Source organism: Balaenoptera physalus (genome assembly GCF_965194825.1).
Source record: "Balaenoptera physalus genome assembly, chromosome: 7".
NCBI classification, from domain to species: Eukaryota; Metazoa; Chordata; class Mammalia; order Artiodactyla; family Balaenopteridae; genus Balaenoptera; species Balaenoptera physalus.
Window position 1 is genome coordinate 4,882,655 of NC_138886.1, and position 15,287 is coordinate 4,897,941.

At 51.0% G+C, this 15,287-nt stretch overlaps 1 protein-coding gene across 6 annotated transcripts in view; it reads left to right on the top strand.

Annotated features, from left to right (window-relative positions):
- Positions 1-721: 721 nt before the first annotated feature.
- RAPGEF1 (Rap guanine nucleotide exchange factor 1) overlaps positions 722-15,287 on the top strand; it is a 139,295-nt gene continuing 124,729 nt past the window's right edge. For 3 of the 6 annotated variants that reach the window (XM_082468102.1, XM_082468108.1, XM_082468109.1), the window contains exon 1: positions 723-1,019. In XM_082468102.1, coding sequence (XP_082324228.1) covers positions 959-1,019 — 61 coding nt within the window. In that variant the 5' untranslated portion in view covers positions 723-958. Of the gene's footprint in view, positions 1,020-15,287 lie in introns of all 6 variants that reach the window. The other 3 variants (XM_082468104.1, XM_082468100.1, XM_082468101.1) reach the window with 3 other exon arrangements.

The window sequence follows — 15,287 nt, forward strand, 5'->3', positions numbered from 1 at the left end:
GGTCAGGTCAGTCCCCGACCTGGAGCCTCTGGGAGGGCAGGGTGCACTGGCCAGGTGACTCAGCCAGCAGGGGCTGCCGAGACCCAGATGGAGGGAGGGAGGGGGGATTGGTCCCAGGCCTTGGCATGAACTATGGGCCATCGAGGGGCCCTGAATCCCGGGTGGCGTCAGTCATAGGCCTGGCATAGAGGCTAGAGTTCGGGTGGGAGCTCTGTGTTCCAAGTTGTGAGGGGGCATGCCAGGCCCTGGGCAGGGGAGGGCGCTGAACCCTGGATTGGGGTGTCAGTCCCAAGCCATGGTATGGAGACTACAGGCCAGCAGCGGGGGGTTGAGGGGGGGGTGGCTGAATCTCGGGAGAGAGGGTCACGATAGCCTTTCAGCCAGCAGGGCAAGCAGAGTCCTGGTTGGGATCAGACTCAGGCTTTGAGCTGGAGACTCTGGTTCCACGGCAGAGGATGCTGAGTCTGGGGTGGTGTCCAACTCCAGGCCTTGGCGTGGAGGCTCCGCGCGGGCAGGGGACGCTGAGTCCCAGGTGCAGGCGGGGTGGGGGGGGGGGTTGTCGAGGGGGTGGGTCCCTCGCCCTGGCTTGGAGACTCCGGGCCGGCAGGGGGCGCTGAGCTCGCGGCGGCGCGGCAGCCGCCCGGCAGGTGGCGCTCTGGCCGCGGCCGAGGCCGGCGGGCGGGCGGCGGCGGCGGCGGCGCGGCGCTGCGGCCGGCTCGCGGGCCCGGGGAAGCGGCGGCGGCGGCGGCGACGGCGGGAGCGGAGGAGGCGGAGCGGCGGCGGCTGGCGGCGGGAGCGGCGGCGGCCCCGGGCGGGCTGGGGCGCCGCTGGCCGAGCGCACAGGCCGCGGCCCGCAGAGCCCGCCATGCCGGCGCGGGTCTGAGGCGCGGCGAGCCAGGGCCGAGGCGAGCGGCGGCCGCGCCGGCCTGTGGCCCCGCAGCGGCCCGGCGCGGGCCCGATGAGCGGCGGCCTCGGCCTCCGGCGCAGCCCGGAAATGTCCGGCAAGATCGAGAAAGCAGGTGAGGCGCGCGGCCGGCGCGGGGCGGCCCGTGCCCGGGGCGGGCGGGCGGCCGGGCTCCCGGGGGGGCGCGGGCCCGTCGCCGCGCCGGGAGCAGAAGTGAAAGCGCCGCCGGGCCTGCCGGGGCGCGTCTCGGGCGGGCGGCGGGCCGGGCCGCGCGGCGCTCCCCGGGGCGCACGGCCAGCGGGGGCCGGGGTGCGGGCGCAGGGCCCCGCGGCCGGGCCGGTCGGTGCCCGCCGCTCGGCCCGCGGCGTGAACTTTGAGACAACGGCGGCGACCGGGGACTGGGCAGGGACCGCGGCCGCGTGCCCGAGTGGCTCGGCGGCGGGCGGTTGTCTTTCAGGCAGTGAACAGAGCAGAGCCATAAAATGTGTCATTTCTGATGAGCCTCGAGTTTATATTTAACCAGAAGTATCCACTTCGGAGGCTTCAAAGGAAGTGGGCAGGATGTGTCTGGGCGTTTTCAGGGCGCGGGCGAGCTCTCCTCTGGTATCAAGCTGAGCCCTGGAAGCGGGGCTTGTGGGGAGCCGGTTGGGTTGGGGTTGGGTTGGAAGTCTTGATGCCAACCCCATCCCTTTGTGTGATCCTGGAAATCCCGGAGCCTCGCCTTCCGGTTAGCTGGGTTTTGCCCGGACGGGGAATAGAGTCTCCAAAGATTCTACTCGGGCCGTGCACCTGGGGCCCAGGGCTTAATTAGCGACACCTTGCAGGGCGCATCCTTGAGTCGCAGGTGAGGGAAGCGGGCGGTCCTGGGCTCCCTAGCGGGGACATCACTGGTTGTCCTAACCTGGTACCTTGTCATCACCTTGGCAGCCAAGCTATGGAAGGTGGGAGCTTAGGGGAATGGATAGGGGGAAGGTTACACTGATTTTGGAAGTTGCTGGTTTCCCAGGTTGAACCAGGACACTTTTCGGAGAGGCGCCTCGGAAGTGGACCGAGCCGGCCGTGTAACTTGCAGGCTGTGGCTTGAGCACAGGAAGGAAATTTTCGTCGCCTTCTTTGAGGGTTTTCTGTGTATCCGGCTCTGTGCTGAGCACCTTAAACGTATGGCTTATTAAATCTTCGTAGATTCTCTGTGACAGAGAACGTGGTCCCGGTTTGACAGGCTTGGGGGCTCAATGGCTTCTCGTAGGCGGGCCGGGCCCTGATGCCCTGCTCTCTGAGTGGAAGCCTGGGTGCCTTCCTTGGGGGCAGGGCCCTTGGCTTCAGGTGCTGCTTCTTGGGTATTTCTGTCACTGTTCTTCAGGGCCAGGGCCGTGCCCAGTGACCAGGAGTTTCCTCCCAGCACACATGCCGTTCCAGAAATAACCTCTGGTTAATATATGCAGTGTTTCTCAGGATGCGTCGCATCTCTGAATGGTATTGATGGGAAACTTGGCTGGTTTATTTTCAGAATAGCATTACCAGGGTTTTGTCTAATTATAAGGATAATTGAAAAATTTGTCAATCACGGAAAGCCAAAAGAGCACAGTGAGAAGCACCTGCCACCGCACGGGCTGCTTTCCACAGCTCAGCCCTCTCAGAGGAGCTGCCGCGTGCATCCTCTACTCCCTGGAGAAAGGAGGCCTGAGGCCAGTTCTTTTCGGCCCAGGTTATGCCTGGGCACCTCCATCGGCCAGGGGCTGTAGCAGATGCAGAATCCAGTGGTACCTGCCTTCGGAGAAGCTTGTCTGTGGGTGGGAGAGCTGGCCCCAGCATCACCCCTGGGCTGCCAGGCCTCGGGAACTGTGGGGCAGCAGGAGGCAGGGCCCGTGGGCACAGGTGAGGGGTGGCCTGTGCGCTGAGGGCATGGGGAAGGCTCTGGAGGAGGGCGAGGGTGCCCCACGTGGAGGTGGGGGAAGAGGCCAAGCAGGGGTTGTGGAAATCTCAGGAGGAAGATGCATGTGGTGGGAGGCAGCTGAGCTGAAAGTGCTGAGGTTGGCAAGACCAGAGCTCATGTGGAGCTAGCGGGAGTTCTGTCCTTCTAGTGTAAGGTCTTCTGCTGTGATTCACACACAACTGTCGAGGAAGCCTGGGACACTCTGGAATGAGGGGTACACCTTCTCGGTGGTTTCTGCTGGTCATTGCGGGTGGCTTTCAACTTTGCATTTTGATGAGATTTCCCGTTCGGTTTCTAAATGGACCTACTGTGAAGTCACCCGCAAAGTGTTTCCTGAAGGAAGGGTCCTTAGGTGAAGTGGCGCCTCCTGTTAGCAGGTGAACAGTCTCTGGGAAATTACAGAGCCTGACACCCAGTCAGTGCTCATTGTTGTTAGGTTTCGCCGTTTTCTGTTGACTTGAGCAGAAGAGTTGCTTACATGTGTTCATAATCTCTTCTCTCTGATAATAGGACCAGTGCTTTCACTTCTCAGGGCTTAAGGGAGCCAAGGTTTTTTGAGTGTAAAAGAAAACTTTGTGCATCCCTTACAGCCCCGAGACTCTTGCCCATCCTTCCCACCTGACACCTCTCGTGAGCCGCAGCCTCCTCAACCTCTGGGGGAGATCTTTTTGAATCTGTCTGTGCTGCTTTTCAACCTGTTTACTTACTGAACAGTGCCTGCCTGGGATGGGGGTGTCGTACATACTGCCCTCCTAGGAGGGCCTACCCTTCCGTAGAGACCAGGTTGGCTGTCTTCAGTTATCTGCTCTGGGCCCAGTGGGGGATGAAGACAGCCTGGGTTCCAGAGGGTGGCACAGGATCAGCTTGCTAGCTGGTTGGGCCAGTCCAGTTAGGCTTGGTGGGGAAGGGTTGGATTTGGAAGGCCAGGAAGAAAGCTGGAGTGGAGGGGGAGGCTCCTTGGTGTCTTCCAGAGATAATGGGGAGGCGGGGAGTGAGTGCAGCCAGACAGATTAGGGCGCTCCCGGGGTGAGCTTTCGGGCAGGCCTGGCAAGGAGAAGAGGCGCTTCCCTGGGAACTAAGAGGGACTTGTTCTGGAGGACCCACACTGGCGGGAAGATGTGTGCAGTGCTGAGGCCACTTTGGGGGACCAGTGAACCTGGTTCTGGCGTGTACGCGGTTACGGTGGGTCTCAGCGTGCTCATGCATACTCCCAGCAAATGCACTAAGCGGAGGGAATTGAAGCCTTAATGCTTCTGGAGCTGAAGCACCTCTCTGGCCTGGTGAGCAGAGGTGACAGACTGGTGGCTGTGGGCTGGATTCAGGCAATGGATGTGTTGTGTGTGATCCATACATGTTCTTGGAGAGAAAGGAAAGAATTGATGGTCAGTATTTAACAATCAGGAAATGACTCACAAATCTCAGGTTTCTGGTTCTTTTGGAAAATGAGCAGCTCTAGTAACCCTGGGCGCTTGTTCTTACGAGGCCACTGTGGCGGGGACCTCCCACTCCTGCTGCCAGCCCCAGCGCTGATTCCTGCTTCCCACTTGGACTGTTGACGTTTGAGTTTGCATCCCTCTCTTTGCAGAAATCACTCGTGTTTGTTTGCTTTTTATCTGGACTTTGAAGTCTTTGCCCCATTCCTTCATGGATTTATTCTTTGATCCCCTTGCTTGGCACTGATCGAGCTCCTGTCCGGCGCTGTGCAAGGCTCTGGGGAGCCAGCGGTGAACTCGGCGGGCATCATGCCGCCACACAGGCCTTACCTCTGGCAGTGTGGAGAGCGCTGGGGGGGTTACAAGGGATCCCATCAGACTCACGGTGGGAACTGCCTCTGTGAGGGGCTGAGATTTCAGGTGAGCCGTTAGCTGGGTGCAGCAGGGCGGGTAGGGAAGAAGGTGGCCTCAGTTTCACCTGTTGTACTCATCAGAGAGTCTCAGGTGCTCATTCCTCAGTTCATTTATCAAATAGTTTATCCAGAACCTCCCAAAGGCCCAGAGTTTCTAGTGTTTGGGATACAAGAAAGATTTGTGCTTCCTGGGCCATACCATCCAACTGGGACAGACAATAAAAGTAGACGTCATAAAGATATAAATTACGCAGGTTTTTCTATTTGTTTGTTTGTTTGGGGGGGGGTCTTTCCCTGCTGTGTATTTCCAGCAGACCACTGGGAGTCTGTCTAGGAGTTTCATCAATTACCGAACCCTCTGGCCACTCTCTAGGCCCCCTGTGGCCTCGGGCTACTCCGAGGGGCTGCTGAAGTGGCAGCAGACTCAGCCAGTGCCCTGCCCAAGGACTGAATAAATACGGTGTCTCAGACTCAGGTGCTGTGTATTTCAAATGTGTGAAGATGCTTTCATTATAAATTAAAATGAAAAATTCACACTGTCTGCTGTCATAGTAACTTTTTGTCATTATGTATTTTCTCAGAACAGATGAAAAGTACAAGTGCAGTCTGTCACATGAGGCTGCACAGTTTTGGCCTAGGAAAGAGTCCTTGTAGATCAGCGGTCACTGTATTTTGATCAATTTTAAACTCCTCTCAAATTTTACACTTCCTTTTTTTCCCCACAATTATCAATCTTTGCGCTCAAAATGTATCCAATCAATAAATACAACACTCTTATGGCACCTGCTAGTCATTCATTCCCTCACTCCTGTGGCACTTACTGCGACCCTCCACCCTCCTCGTTGGCAAACACTGTGCCGCCTTGTGGTGGCCCGGAGCCAGCAGGAGCCTGGCCCTCCCGGGCTCTCGGTCCAGGGGTAACATCAAGATGGTCTTGAATATTTGTGCAGTTTCTATAGTTTCCGCCCAGAGTGCATTGACAGATGACCTCATTTCAGTTGATCCCTACAACAAGTCCTGAGGACTAGAGCAGGACCAGTTATCCCCGTTTTACCCTGAGGGCAGTTCAGGCCCGGGAAGGTTGGTGATTTGCCCAGGGTCACAACCCTGGTGTGGTGCAGGGCAGCGGGGCACCCACCTCTGCTCCGACTCCTCCAGCCCTTTTCCAGAGCACTGCTTAGAGCTTCCCACGTTGCTGGAGACACAGTAACTTTATCTTAATTATTGTTCATGTTTCTAAGTTTCTTTTCTGGTGTTACAAAAAAAAAAAAAAATCGCCGTTAAATTAGGGTAGGCCAAATGCAGTCTTTAGGCTGCATCTGATACTAATATCACCGGCAGTACTGTACGGAGGTAAAAAATAGCACAGATGCAGAGGCTAAATACATCTTAAAAAATCAACCGCAGCAACCCCAGTGTTTCCTGGTCTCCTGAGCAGCTGTTGGCAGAGGTGGTTTGAATGGGATTCCTTGTAGCCAGCAGACCTGATAGGAGGCCTGTAAAGATGAGTCATGTATGAGTTTGCAGAAAAATCATCTCCCAAACCAGCCCGGATTGGAGAATGCCTTGAGCACGGGGCTGGGGCTTACCTCAGTCCAGCTGAATGTGTTCCCGTTGCCATAATAAGATGACGCGCTGGAAGGAGTAGCGGCCTGGCAGGCCGCTCCGCTACCGCACCCACACGGCCCCGACTGGGCGCCCGGCTGCCGGGACAGGTGTTCCTCTGACTTGTCATCCACCCTGCCCCAGAGGCTGTTTTATGATTTAAAAAGAAACAAACAAACAAAAAAAACAGTTTGTGAATTATTAAGGGATCTGTCATCTTAGGTTGTGGTCATTTGTTTTAGACCATTTGACCATGTACGCAATTGTGACCTTGGGAGATTCGTTCCCTTTTCTGGGTCTCATTTTCTACATCAGTGCCAAGAAGCGGGGAGAGGGAGAATCTAAAATTAGTGCTTCCTTGTTTTGTTTTGTTTTAAAGCATCAGGCCTTTTATAACATATAGGAAAGCTCTTAGCCAACCATCAATGGGGAGCACTTTGGACACAGCAAGTCCTTACCACTCAGCTGTGGCCCCTGAGGCCCCTCCTTGGATCCTCCACCAACACAGTGTGGAGACCCACTTCCTGGATGCGCTCAGCCTCCTCTTCCAAATCCGCCTTCCTTTAGGCTCTTCGTGCCTTCTCTTCCTCTAGCAGATAGTGAATTCCGTGCGAAGACCCCAGATAAACCCTTTGGATAGAACGATATTGTTTAGCTCTTTCAGAAACCAAAGCCCCAGTTTCCTTTCCTCAAGTTAAAAATCAACAAATACAGTTTTAAATAGACCGTTAGCCCCTCGAGGGAGTGTGCCTGTCTGGTCCACCACGGGGTTGCCACCACTGTACCTACAACGTAGTAGGTGCTCAGAAACTATTTACTAGTGAATTTAATTAATGTTGTCAAAGAATGAACTTAGGTTTCTGATTCCAAGTCTCAAAATCAACTTTAAATGGAGCTTCTTCTGGGTTTTGAATTGCCAACTGAGATGTTTCTTGGTGAGTTAGTAGGACTAATACTCTGATAAGGGTATGCAGTTGGTTGGGGTTCTGTGTTAACCATATACATTGATCAGTGTTCTGGTGTATTCTTCCAAAAATTGATGAGGGGGCTGAGATGAAATTCCCAGCACACTCTGGGGGGGGGAGAGCTCTAGGGAGTGACGAGAGGCCGAGGCCCGTGCAGCCTGGACAGTCTGGAGCTCCCGTTTGTGGTGGCTGTGTGTGGTTCTGGGGCTGCACAGGAGCGAAGTACTCTTAGGCAGCGCTCATTCGCGTCGAGCAGTTGTGATTTTGCCTTTCATTTACAAACCACAGCACATGCCAGCTCTGCTCTGCCTGCCAGTGTGACCAGCGCCATGATGGGAGGCCCTGTCTGTACTTGTTACTTTTTTCGTTTGGCCTCTGAGCGTTATTTCGGACCAGCTCCCTGCACCGTCAGCTCTCTGTTTATGGAGTGGTTGTACAGTACACACTGTCTTCGAGGGGCTGGAGAGGCAGGCTGTTGGTGTTCTGCTGGCGCCCCCTTTCTTCTATATCGGGGGGTTTAAGCAGAGTCTCTCTTGCCACTTCTTCCTCTTTGTGAGTGAAGATGCAGTGGAGAGACTTACCTAAATGGATTAGAAATCTGGCATCAGATGGTCACAATTCCTCTTTCTCCCCACTTTTTTTTCCAGGCTGTGGGGTGGAAGATAGACGATAGTTCTCTGAGCCTGTCCTGTCCTGCAGTCTGGACTGTGTCTTCCTAAAGTACTGTTACTATGTCATAACAGCTCAGACCCTTCGTTCCCATTGGTCCCTTAAAGATGCTCTTTCTCCTTGCTTTTCATTGGCTTTTTGGCTCCACACAGTCATTTTACTGCAAATTAAGTTTCAGGATCAGGAAACTCTACCCTGCTTTTACAGTGTAGACGAAATGGAGCTGTCAAACCCAGGATAGTATGTGGTGCCTCCTGGGCCGGGCACAAAAGGGCAGAGTTCAGGCATTTGGTGTGGACTTGACTGGACGCACACTGTGCTGTTAAGGATGGGAGCAGCCCGTGGGCCCCCTGAGCAGGAGTATGGTGCTTGTAGTCTTTGGAAGAAGGAAGGCGTGGACATGGAATGAGAAGACAGGACAGCGGAAGTCCAGTGGAATGAGATGGCGCCGCATAGCCACTTAGTTGGCCCAAAACAAGCAAACAGAAAAACAAACAAAACCTCTGGCTTGCAAACAATGGTTGTATTTATTTGCTGGGTCTGGATGATCACGTGTGCCCTCTGTCCTTCAAGTGACTATGAATAAATAGATGGATGGTTGTGCATGGGTCATGGATTTGGCTGCTCTCAACCTCTCCTTTCAATGATAAATACAAATAAGAGTAGTAGCTAACATCCATTAAGCACTTACCACGTGCTGGTACCAGGCTCTGTTCTGTGTATTTTACACACATGGTCTCCTTCAGTCCTCACAACAGGAGAAAGGTACTGTTACGTTCTCCTTCTACAGAGGACAAAACTCCGACACAGAGCTTTTCTTTTGTGCGTGGGATCCTGAGATCCAAAATAGCTGAGATTTGCCTATGGTCATACCAAGTTGGGGCCAAGACAGGACTAAAGCCCATTTGACTATGTCCCATTTATCCATATCTTCATTGGCTGTGACGACATTGGACATTGTTCTCTTGGCTTTTGTGACTTGGCTCAAAATGAGCGTCCACGTTTCCAGGGACTTTTCCATCACTGAGGTGGCTGCTACACTGAAAGGGCCACCTGATAATGTTGGAGGGGATGCTTGAGATGACATTGGTCCCCTGGCTAGCCTGCTCCAGCTCTCAGGGGACCAGGAAGCCCTGCTTCTTGCTGGGTGACCTTGGGCAAGTTGCTTAATCTTTCTGAGCCTCTGGTGCCTCTGTTGTAACCTGATGAGGGGGAGAAACCCATCTCCAAGCCCTTTCTAATGCTGATTCTTTGTGAGTCTAGTCTGCAGTTTAAAGGGGATGTGTGTGTTAGGGTTGTTTTGTTGGTTTTTACTGACACTAGTGTTGCATGGCATGTAACTGTTCATCATCATGATAAAACTTACATGATCCTTTGTAGCTTTCAAAACACTATTATAGGCATCAGTTTTTTTTGCTCTTGTTTTAGGTTTTGTTTGTCTGTTTGTTTTGTTATTAAAAGGTATTAGAGTAACAAAACATTTTTCCCAGATGAGAAGGGTGACTGCTCACGATTGTTGAGTACTTCCTGTGTCCTTGGGAGTTTTACCTTTTTATTTTTTAATTTTTTTTAATTTATTTATTTGGCTGCAGCAGGATCTAGTTCCTGGACCAGGGATCAAACCTGGGCCCCCTGCATTGGGAGTGGGAGTCTTCTTCTTTTTTAAAGATTTATTTTATTGTTTATTTATTTATTTAATTTATTTTTGGCTGCATCGGGTCTTAGTTGCAGCACGCGGGCCCTTTGTTGCAGCACGCGGGCTTCTCTCTAGTTGTGGAGTGCGGGTTTTCTCTTCTCTAGTTGTGGCGCGTAGGCTCCAGGGCACGTGGGCTCCATAGTCTGTGGCACGCGGGCTCTCTAGTTGAGGCGGGCGAGCTCAGTAGTTGTGTCGCACATGGGCTTAGTTGCTCCATGGCATGTGGGCTCTTAATTCCCTGACCAGGGATCGAACCCGCATCCCCTGCAGTGTAAGGCGGATTCTTTACCACTGGACCACCAGGGAAGTCTCTCAGAGCTTTACCTTCTGATACTTGTATGATTTAATTAGGTCTATTGTTATAAAGAGAGAAATGGCAAGTATTGTGCCATCTGACAGCTGAAGAAAGGGAGGCAGGTGACAAGTTGAGTGAGAGGTAGAACTGGTTGGGGAACTTGGGTTTCCTTCATCCCTTGTCTTCCCTGCCTTCATGTGTGCTCCTCTGGTCCCGCTGAGAGTCTGGATCTGGCGTCTGCTGCTCTTCTACCACAGAGCCTCAGGGAGGCTGGCTGGAAGGCACTGTCATTGTCTTTGGTTGGAACCTGCTCTGGGATTCCCCTGGGGCTTCCCAGCCTCTCTGCAGGACTGTTAAGGTGGCTTCACATCTGCCTACAGATTTATGAAGCAGCTCCTGCTTTTTCCGTTATAGAGGTGGCTTAAAAAGTGCATTTGCTGAAAATATCACAAGGGCATCTACTTTGGATGTATACCAGTGGGAAGTAGCCCTTAGTCGACATAGCTCTATCCACCCACCTACACACTCACCCACCCATCCATCCACCCACACACCCATGCATACATGCACCCAACACCTCTTCATCATACAGCATTGGCTGAATGCTCACCAAGTGTCCAGCAGCCCTCCAAGGCAATGGGGGTACTGAGAAGTTTGGAGGCATCTGTGCCCTTAGGGAGTTGAGAATCTGGCCACCGCATGTGCTGTGTGCAGGAGACTCTTGATCTAGGCTTTCATACTTTTCTTAACACTCATCCATGTTAGAGGCAGCATGAGCCTGGGCTGGAGGTCAGGAGACCTGCTTCATGGCTCCTGGGTCTGCAGCAGTGGCCTGGATCAGTGTCCCTCTGAGCCCTCGGTCTCCGCATCTGTGAAGTGAGAGGGTGGCCTCATAGAGCAGCGATGGGGAGCTTCGACTGAGTCCTAAAGCTGTAGTTTCGGATCCCAGCTCTCCCCTGGAACGGTGGAATCCTGGACAAGTTGCTTTGCGTGTCTGAGCCTCAGTTCCTTATCTGTAAAATGGAAAAAAGTTATAACAGTGCCTACCTTATGGTGTTGAGAGAGGATTAAACGAGGTGATGTACAATAAAGCATGTTAGCAGAGTCTTGACACAGTAAACATTAGCTTTTGTTCCTACCTCATGTCCCCTTCTGCTCTAAAATTACCGTTTCCTTTAAAATGGTCATATGGTAAGTGAAGTTCGGACCTCAGCACTCACAGAAGAAGGGGAGGTCTTTGGGTATTGAGGTATTTCCTTGCAGGGTGTCTGTCTGTCTGTCTGTCCTTCTCTCTCTCTCAAGTTGAATTCCAGGGAATAGGTTTTTAGAACTAAGTAATAAACCTCCAACGAGATAATTTATGGGAAGAGTTGATGGCATTTCATTTCAGCTGCACACGTGGTCCCAGCACGTGCAGTAGATGGAGGAAAAGTCCTGATTATATCCTTTTGTAAGTCTGTCTGAAAGGAACGGGCCTGTGCTCGTGGGCAGCGGCTTATCTCAGAGCCAGAGCAGGGCTGAGCAGGTCACCAGCAGGTAGGCTTTTGCTCCATCCCTAGAGACACCACCTCAGTTTCTCCTTGTAGGGGTGACTCTCAGGATTAACTAAACCATCTTTGTTCAACACTGAACGTGAAATTATCACAAGATGTTGCTTTTGTTTTGTGACAGCTAAAACACCACAAGCCATTCAAGGGCCTTGTGTACAGGTAACTTACAAGTTGCATTGAACATGGCAAGTGGGGTGGTTTCATACCCTATATTCCCCTTCCTTGATTAATTTTCACAGTTAAGATAAATGCAGAAATTCTAGTGTATTGTTCTGAGTCTTCCTTAACCTGTGCTCTCTTGGGCCTTTCTGATAAGAGAAAGTAAATGTGTGTAGTCTGCTTGCAGTTTTGTCAGTTCAACAAGCTCAAAGCACACAGCTATTTGCAGAGAGACCAAAGCCCAGTCAACCCTTTTCACTTGCTTCAGTCACTTGGTCCTGGACCTCTCATTTAATTACCATAACCACACCAATTTGTGCTTCTGCCTCAGCTTGTCAAGAGTACCTTGCAAATACTAATTCTCTGAGGTCATCAGAAAACCAAAGGTGCAGATCAAAAGCATGCTTTCCTGCATGAGCTATCCTTGTTTTATTCTGTTTATGGGGAGCTGTCTATTACTTACCCTAAATGTGCAAGATTGTAGAATGAAGTTTTTATATTTGACCAAGATAGGAATCGGACTAGGAACCTGGGCTCTGTTTCAGGCCTGAGTTGCAGGGAGGCCAAAGTACTGGTCCCAGCTTGGTAGTGAAATGCACCTACCACTGGGGAAGTTGTGTAGACTAAAATCATCTCGGGGAACATACGAAGTCACTGTCACCAGAAATGCTTGGAACTGTGGCATTTTTTGGATGATGGAGAGAGAACCAGCCTGAGTGTCTGGAGCCTTCCCTTCTGGCCTGGCATTGTCACAGATGTGCTGTGTCCTCTGGGACAGGCCACAGCCCCTCCCTGGACCTTGAACGGGAACGGTGGTTCTTGAGCTTTTTAAGATCCTAAGTGCTGCTAAGGATCTGATAGAAGCCCTGTGGACCCCATCCCCAGGGAGAAAGATTATGTGTGGATGTGGTTCTACCAACACTAAATTCCTCCTACTGTATGATAGATAATAATTTACAAACACCCCAGGTCTTGGAAAGATCGAGTGGAATCTTGGGTATCTGAATAATCAGGACGTAGTTTCTCCTAGTTCAGTCAGACCTGGGCTCAAGTGACAGTCAATATTTATACATTTCTGAAGTTTTGTAAGGATTCCATGAGATGATGCTTATAAGCTGCTTAGCATAATGCCTATGTGGTTGAAAGGAGAACCATTTCCCCTTCTGCATGAGAATGTCTTAAAATTTTACATGTAGTAAAATTGACCCTTTTTTGGGTGTACAGTTCTCTGAGTTTTAACTCATGTGTAGATTTGTGTAACCACTACCACAGTCAGGATTGAGAACAATTCCATCACCCCGCTTTTTGCTGTCCCTTTGTTGTCAAACCCTTCCTCCACCTCCGGCTCCTGGCAACCATTGATCTGTTTTCCATCCCTATAGTTTTGTCTTTTCCAGAATATCATATAGCATGTAACTTTTGGGAATTGGCTTCTTTTACTCAGCATACTGACTTTGAGATTCATGAAGTTATTGTTTTTATGAGTAGTTTATTGCTTTTTATAGCTGAGTAGTATTCCATTGTATGGATATAATCATTGTTTATCTGCATAGAATTTGATTTTGGTTAACTAGCTCTGTTTCCTAGAAATAAAGATGGCATTTGACCAACAAAAAATCAAACAACTCAATTAAAAAACTTGAGTAGACATCTCCAAAGATATGCAAATGGCCAATAAACACATGAAAAGATGCTCAACATCACTAACCATTAGTGATGTGCACATCAAAACCACAGTGAGATACCACCTCACACCCATTAGGATGTCTGCTTTCAAAAAATCAGACAGTAGCAAGTGTTGACAAGGATGTGTAGAAATCGGAACCCTTGTGCATTGTTGGTGAGAATGTAAAATGGTGCAGCCATTATGGAAAACAGTGGCAGTTCCTCAAAAAATTAAAAAATAGAATCACCATATGATTCAGCAGTCCTCCTTCTGAGTGTATACCCAAAAGAAATGAAAGAAGGGACTCAAAAAGATATTTGTATATCCAGTTTCATAGCAGCATTAGTCACACAATAGCCAAAAGGTACCCAACATCAGATGATGGATAAACAACAATGTGGTATGTACACACAATGAAACATTATCCAGCCTTAAAAGGAAGGACAAAAAAAAAAAGGAAGGACATTCTGACACACATTTCAACATGGATGAACCTTGAGGACATTATGCTAAGTGGAAGAAGTCAGACACAAAAGGACAAATACCGTATGCTTCCACTTGTATGAGATACCTAAGAGTAATTGAATCATAGAGACAGAAAGTAAGTGGAATGGTGGTTGCCAGGGGCTGGGAGAAGGGAGAATGGGGAATTATTGTTTAACATTTAATTAATGTTTAAATTCAGTTTTACAGGACAAAAAGAGTCCTGTGACCTCAGCAGTCCCCAACCTTTTTGGCACCAGGGACAGGTTTTGTGGAAGCCAGTTTTTCCACCGGGGTGGGGGGCAGGGATGGTTTGGGCGGTCACGTGAGTGACGGGGAGCGGCGGGTGAAGTTTGCTCCCCTGCCGCTCACCTCCTGCCCTGCTGTGACTGGATAGTAGCACAACAGCGTGAATGTACTTATTACCACTGAACTGTGGTAACACTTAAAAATGGTTAAGGTGGTAAATTTTATGTATATTTTACCACAGTTTGTTTAAAAAAAATACTGTGGATACCAATTATTTTTCAATATTTATTTGTGTAATAGTTATTTAATCTTAAATGTCTTATAATAAGTTATATTAAAACATTTAAAAAGTGATGGCATAAGCCAAGTATATTACTAGGGAGCAGTGCTTATGGTAAAAATGACCTCTGGTTTAATTAATTACATCTGGGCTGGGAGGACCTCTAGGTGAACGATAAACACTTGGTGGGACACAACACCCTGGGCTCCCTGAGTGCGGTGGCTCTCATAACTGGGTGTGCTTCTTTTTTTTTTTTTGCTGCGTTGGGTCTTCCTTGCTGCGCACGGACTTCCTCTAGTTGCAGTGGGCGGGGGCTACTCTTCACTGCGGTGCGTGGGCTTCTCATTTCGGTGGTGGTGGCTTCTCTTGTTGTGGAGCATGGGCTCTAGGCACGCGGGCTCAGTAGTTGTGGCTCGTGGGCTCTAGGCGCGCAGACTTCAGTAGTTGCGGCACACAGGCTTAGTTGCTCCGTGGCGTGTGGGATCTTCCCGGACCAGGGCTCAAACCCGTGTCCCCTGCATTGGCAGGTGGACTCTTAGCCACTGTGCCACCAGGGAAGTCCTTGGGCGTGCTTCTTGAGGGAGCCTGTGAGATTATGAGACGTGGGCTCCTGTGGGGCGGGAAGTTTTTAAGCCAGGGTGGATCCCCTCCCCACCGGATGTGGCACTTCTCAGCTCTGCTGGGCTCCTCGAGGACCCTGACAGAGGGAATTTGTCCAGTGCTGCCCTCTGGCAACCTTTGGTTCCTGTCCTTTATTCTTCTGAGTAGAACGTTGCCAGGAGTGGAAGAGAAGTCCAGGGACCTCAACGTCTAGTTGAGCCCCAGCGCCTGGGGGTGCTATAGCCTGGCGCACAGTGAGTGCTCAGTGCATGTCAGCTCTTAGTAAAGACCCTCACAAGCCTCTCAGTGGCTTCCTCTGAGACTGCCTGGGTACCATCGTCGGCACTTACTCTGGGTTGACGGCACAGATGGCATTCACTCTAGCGC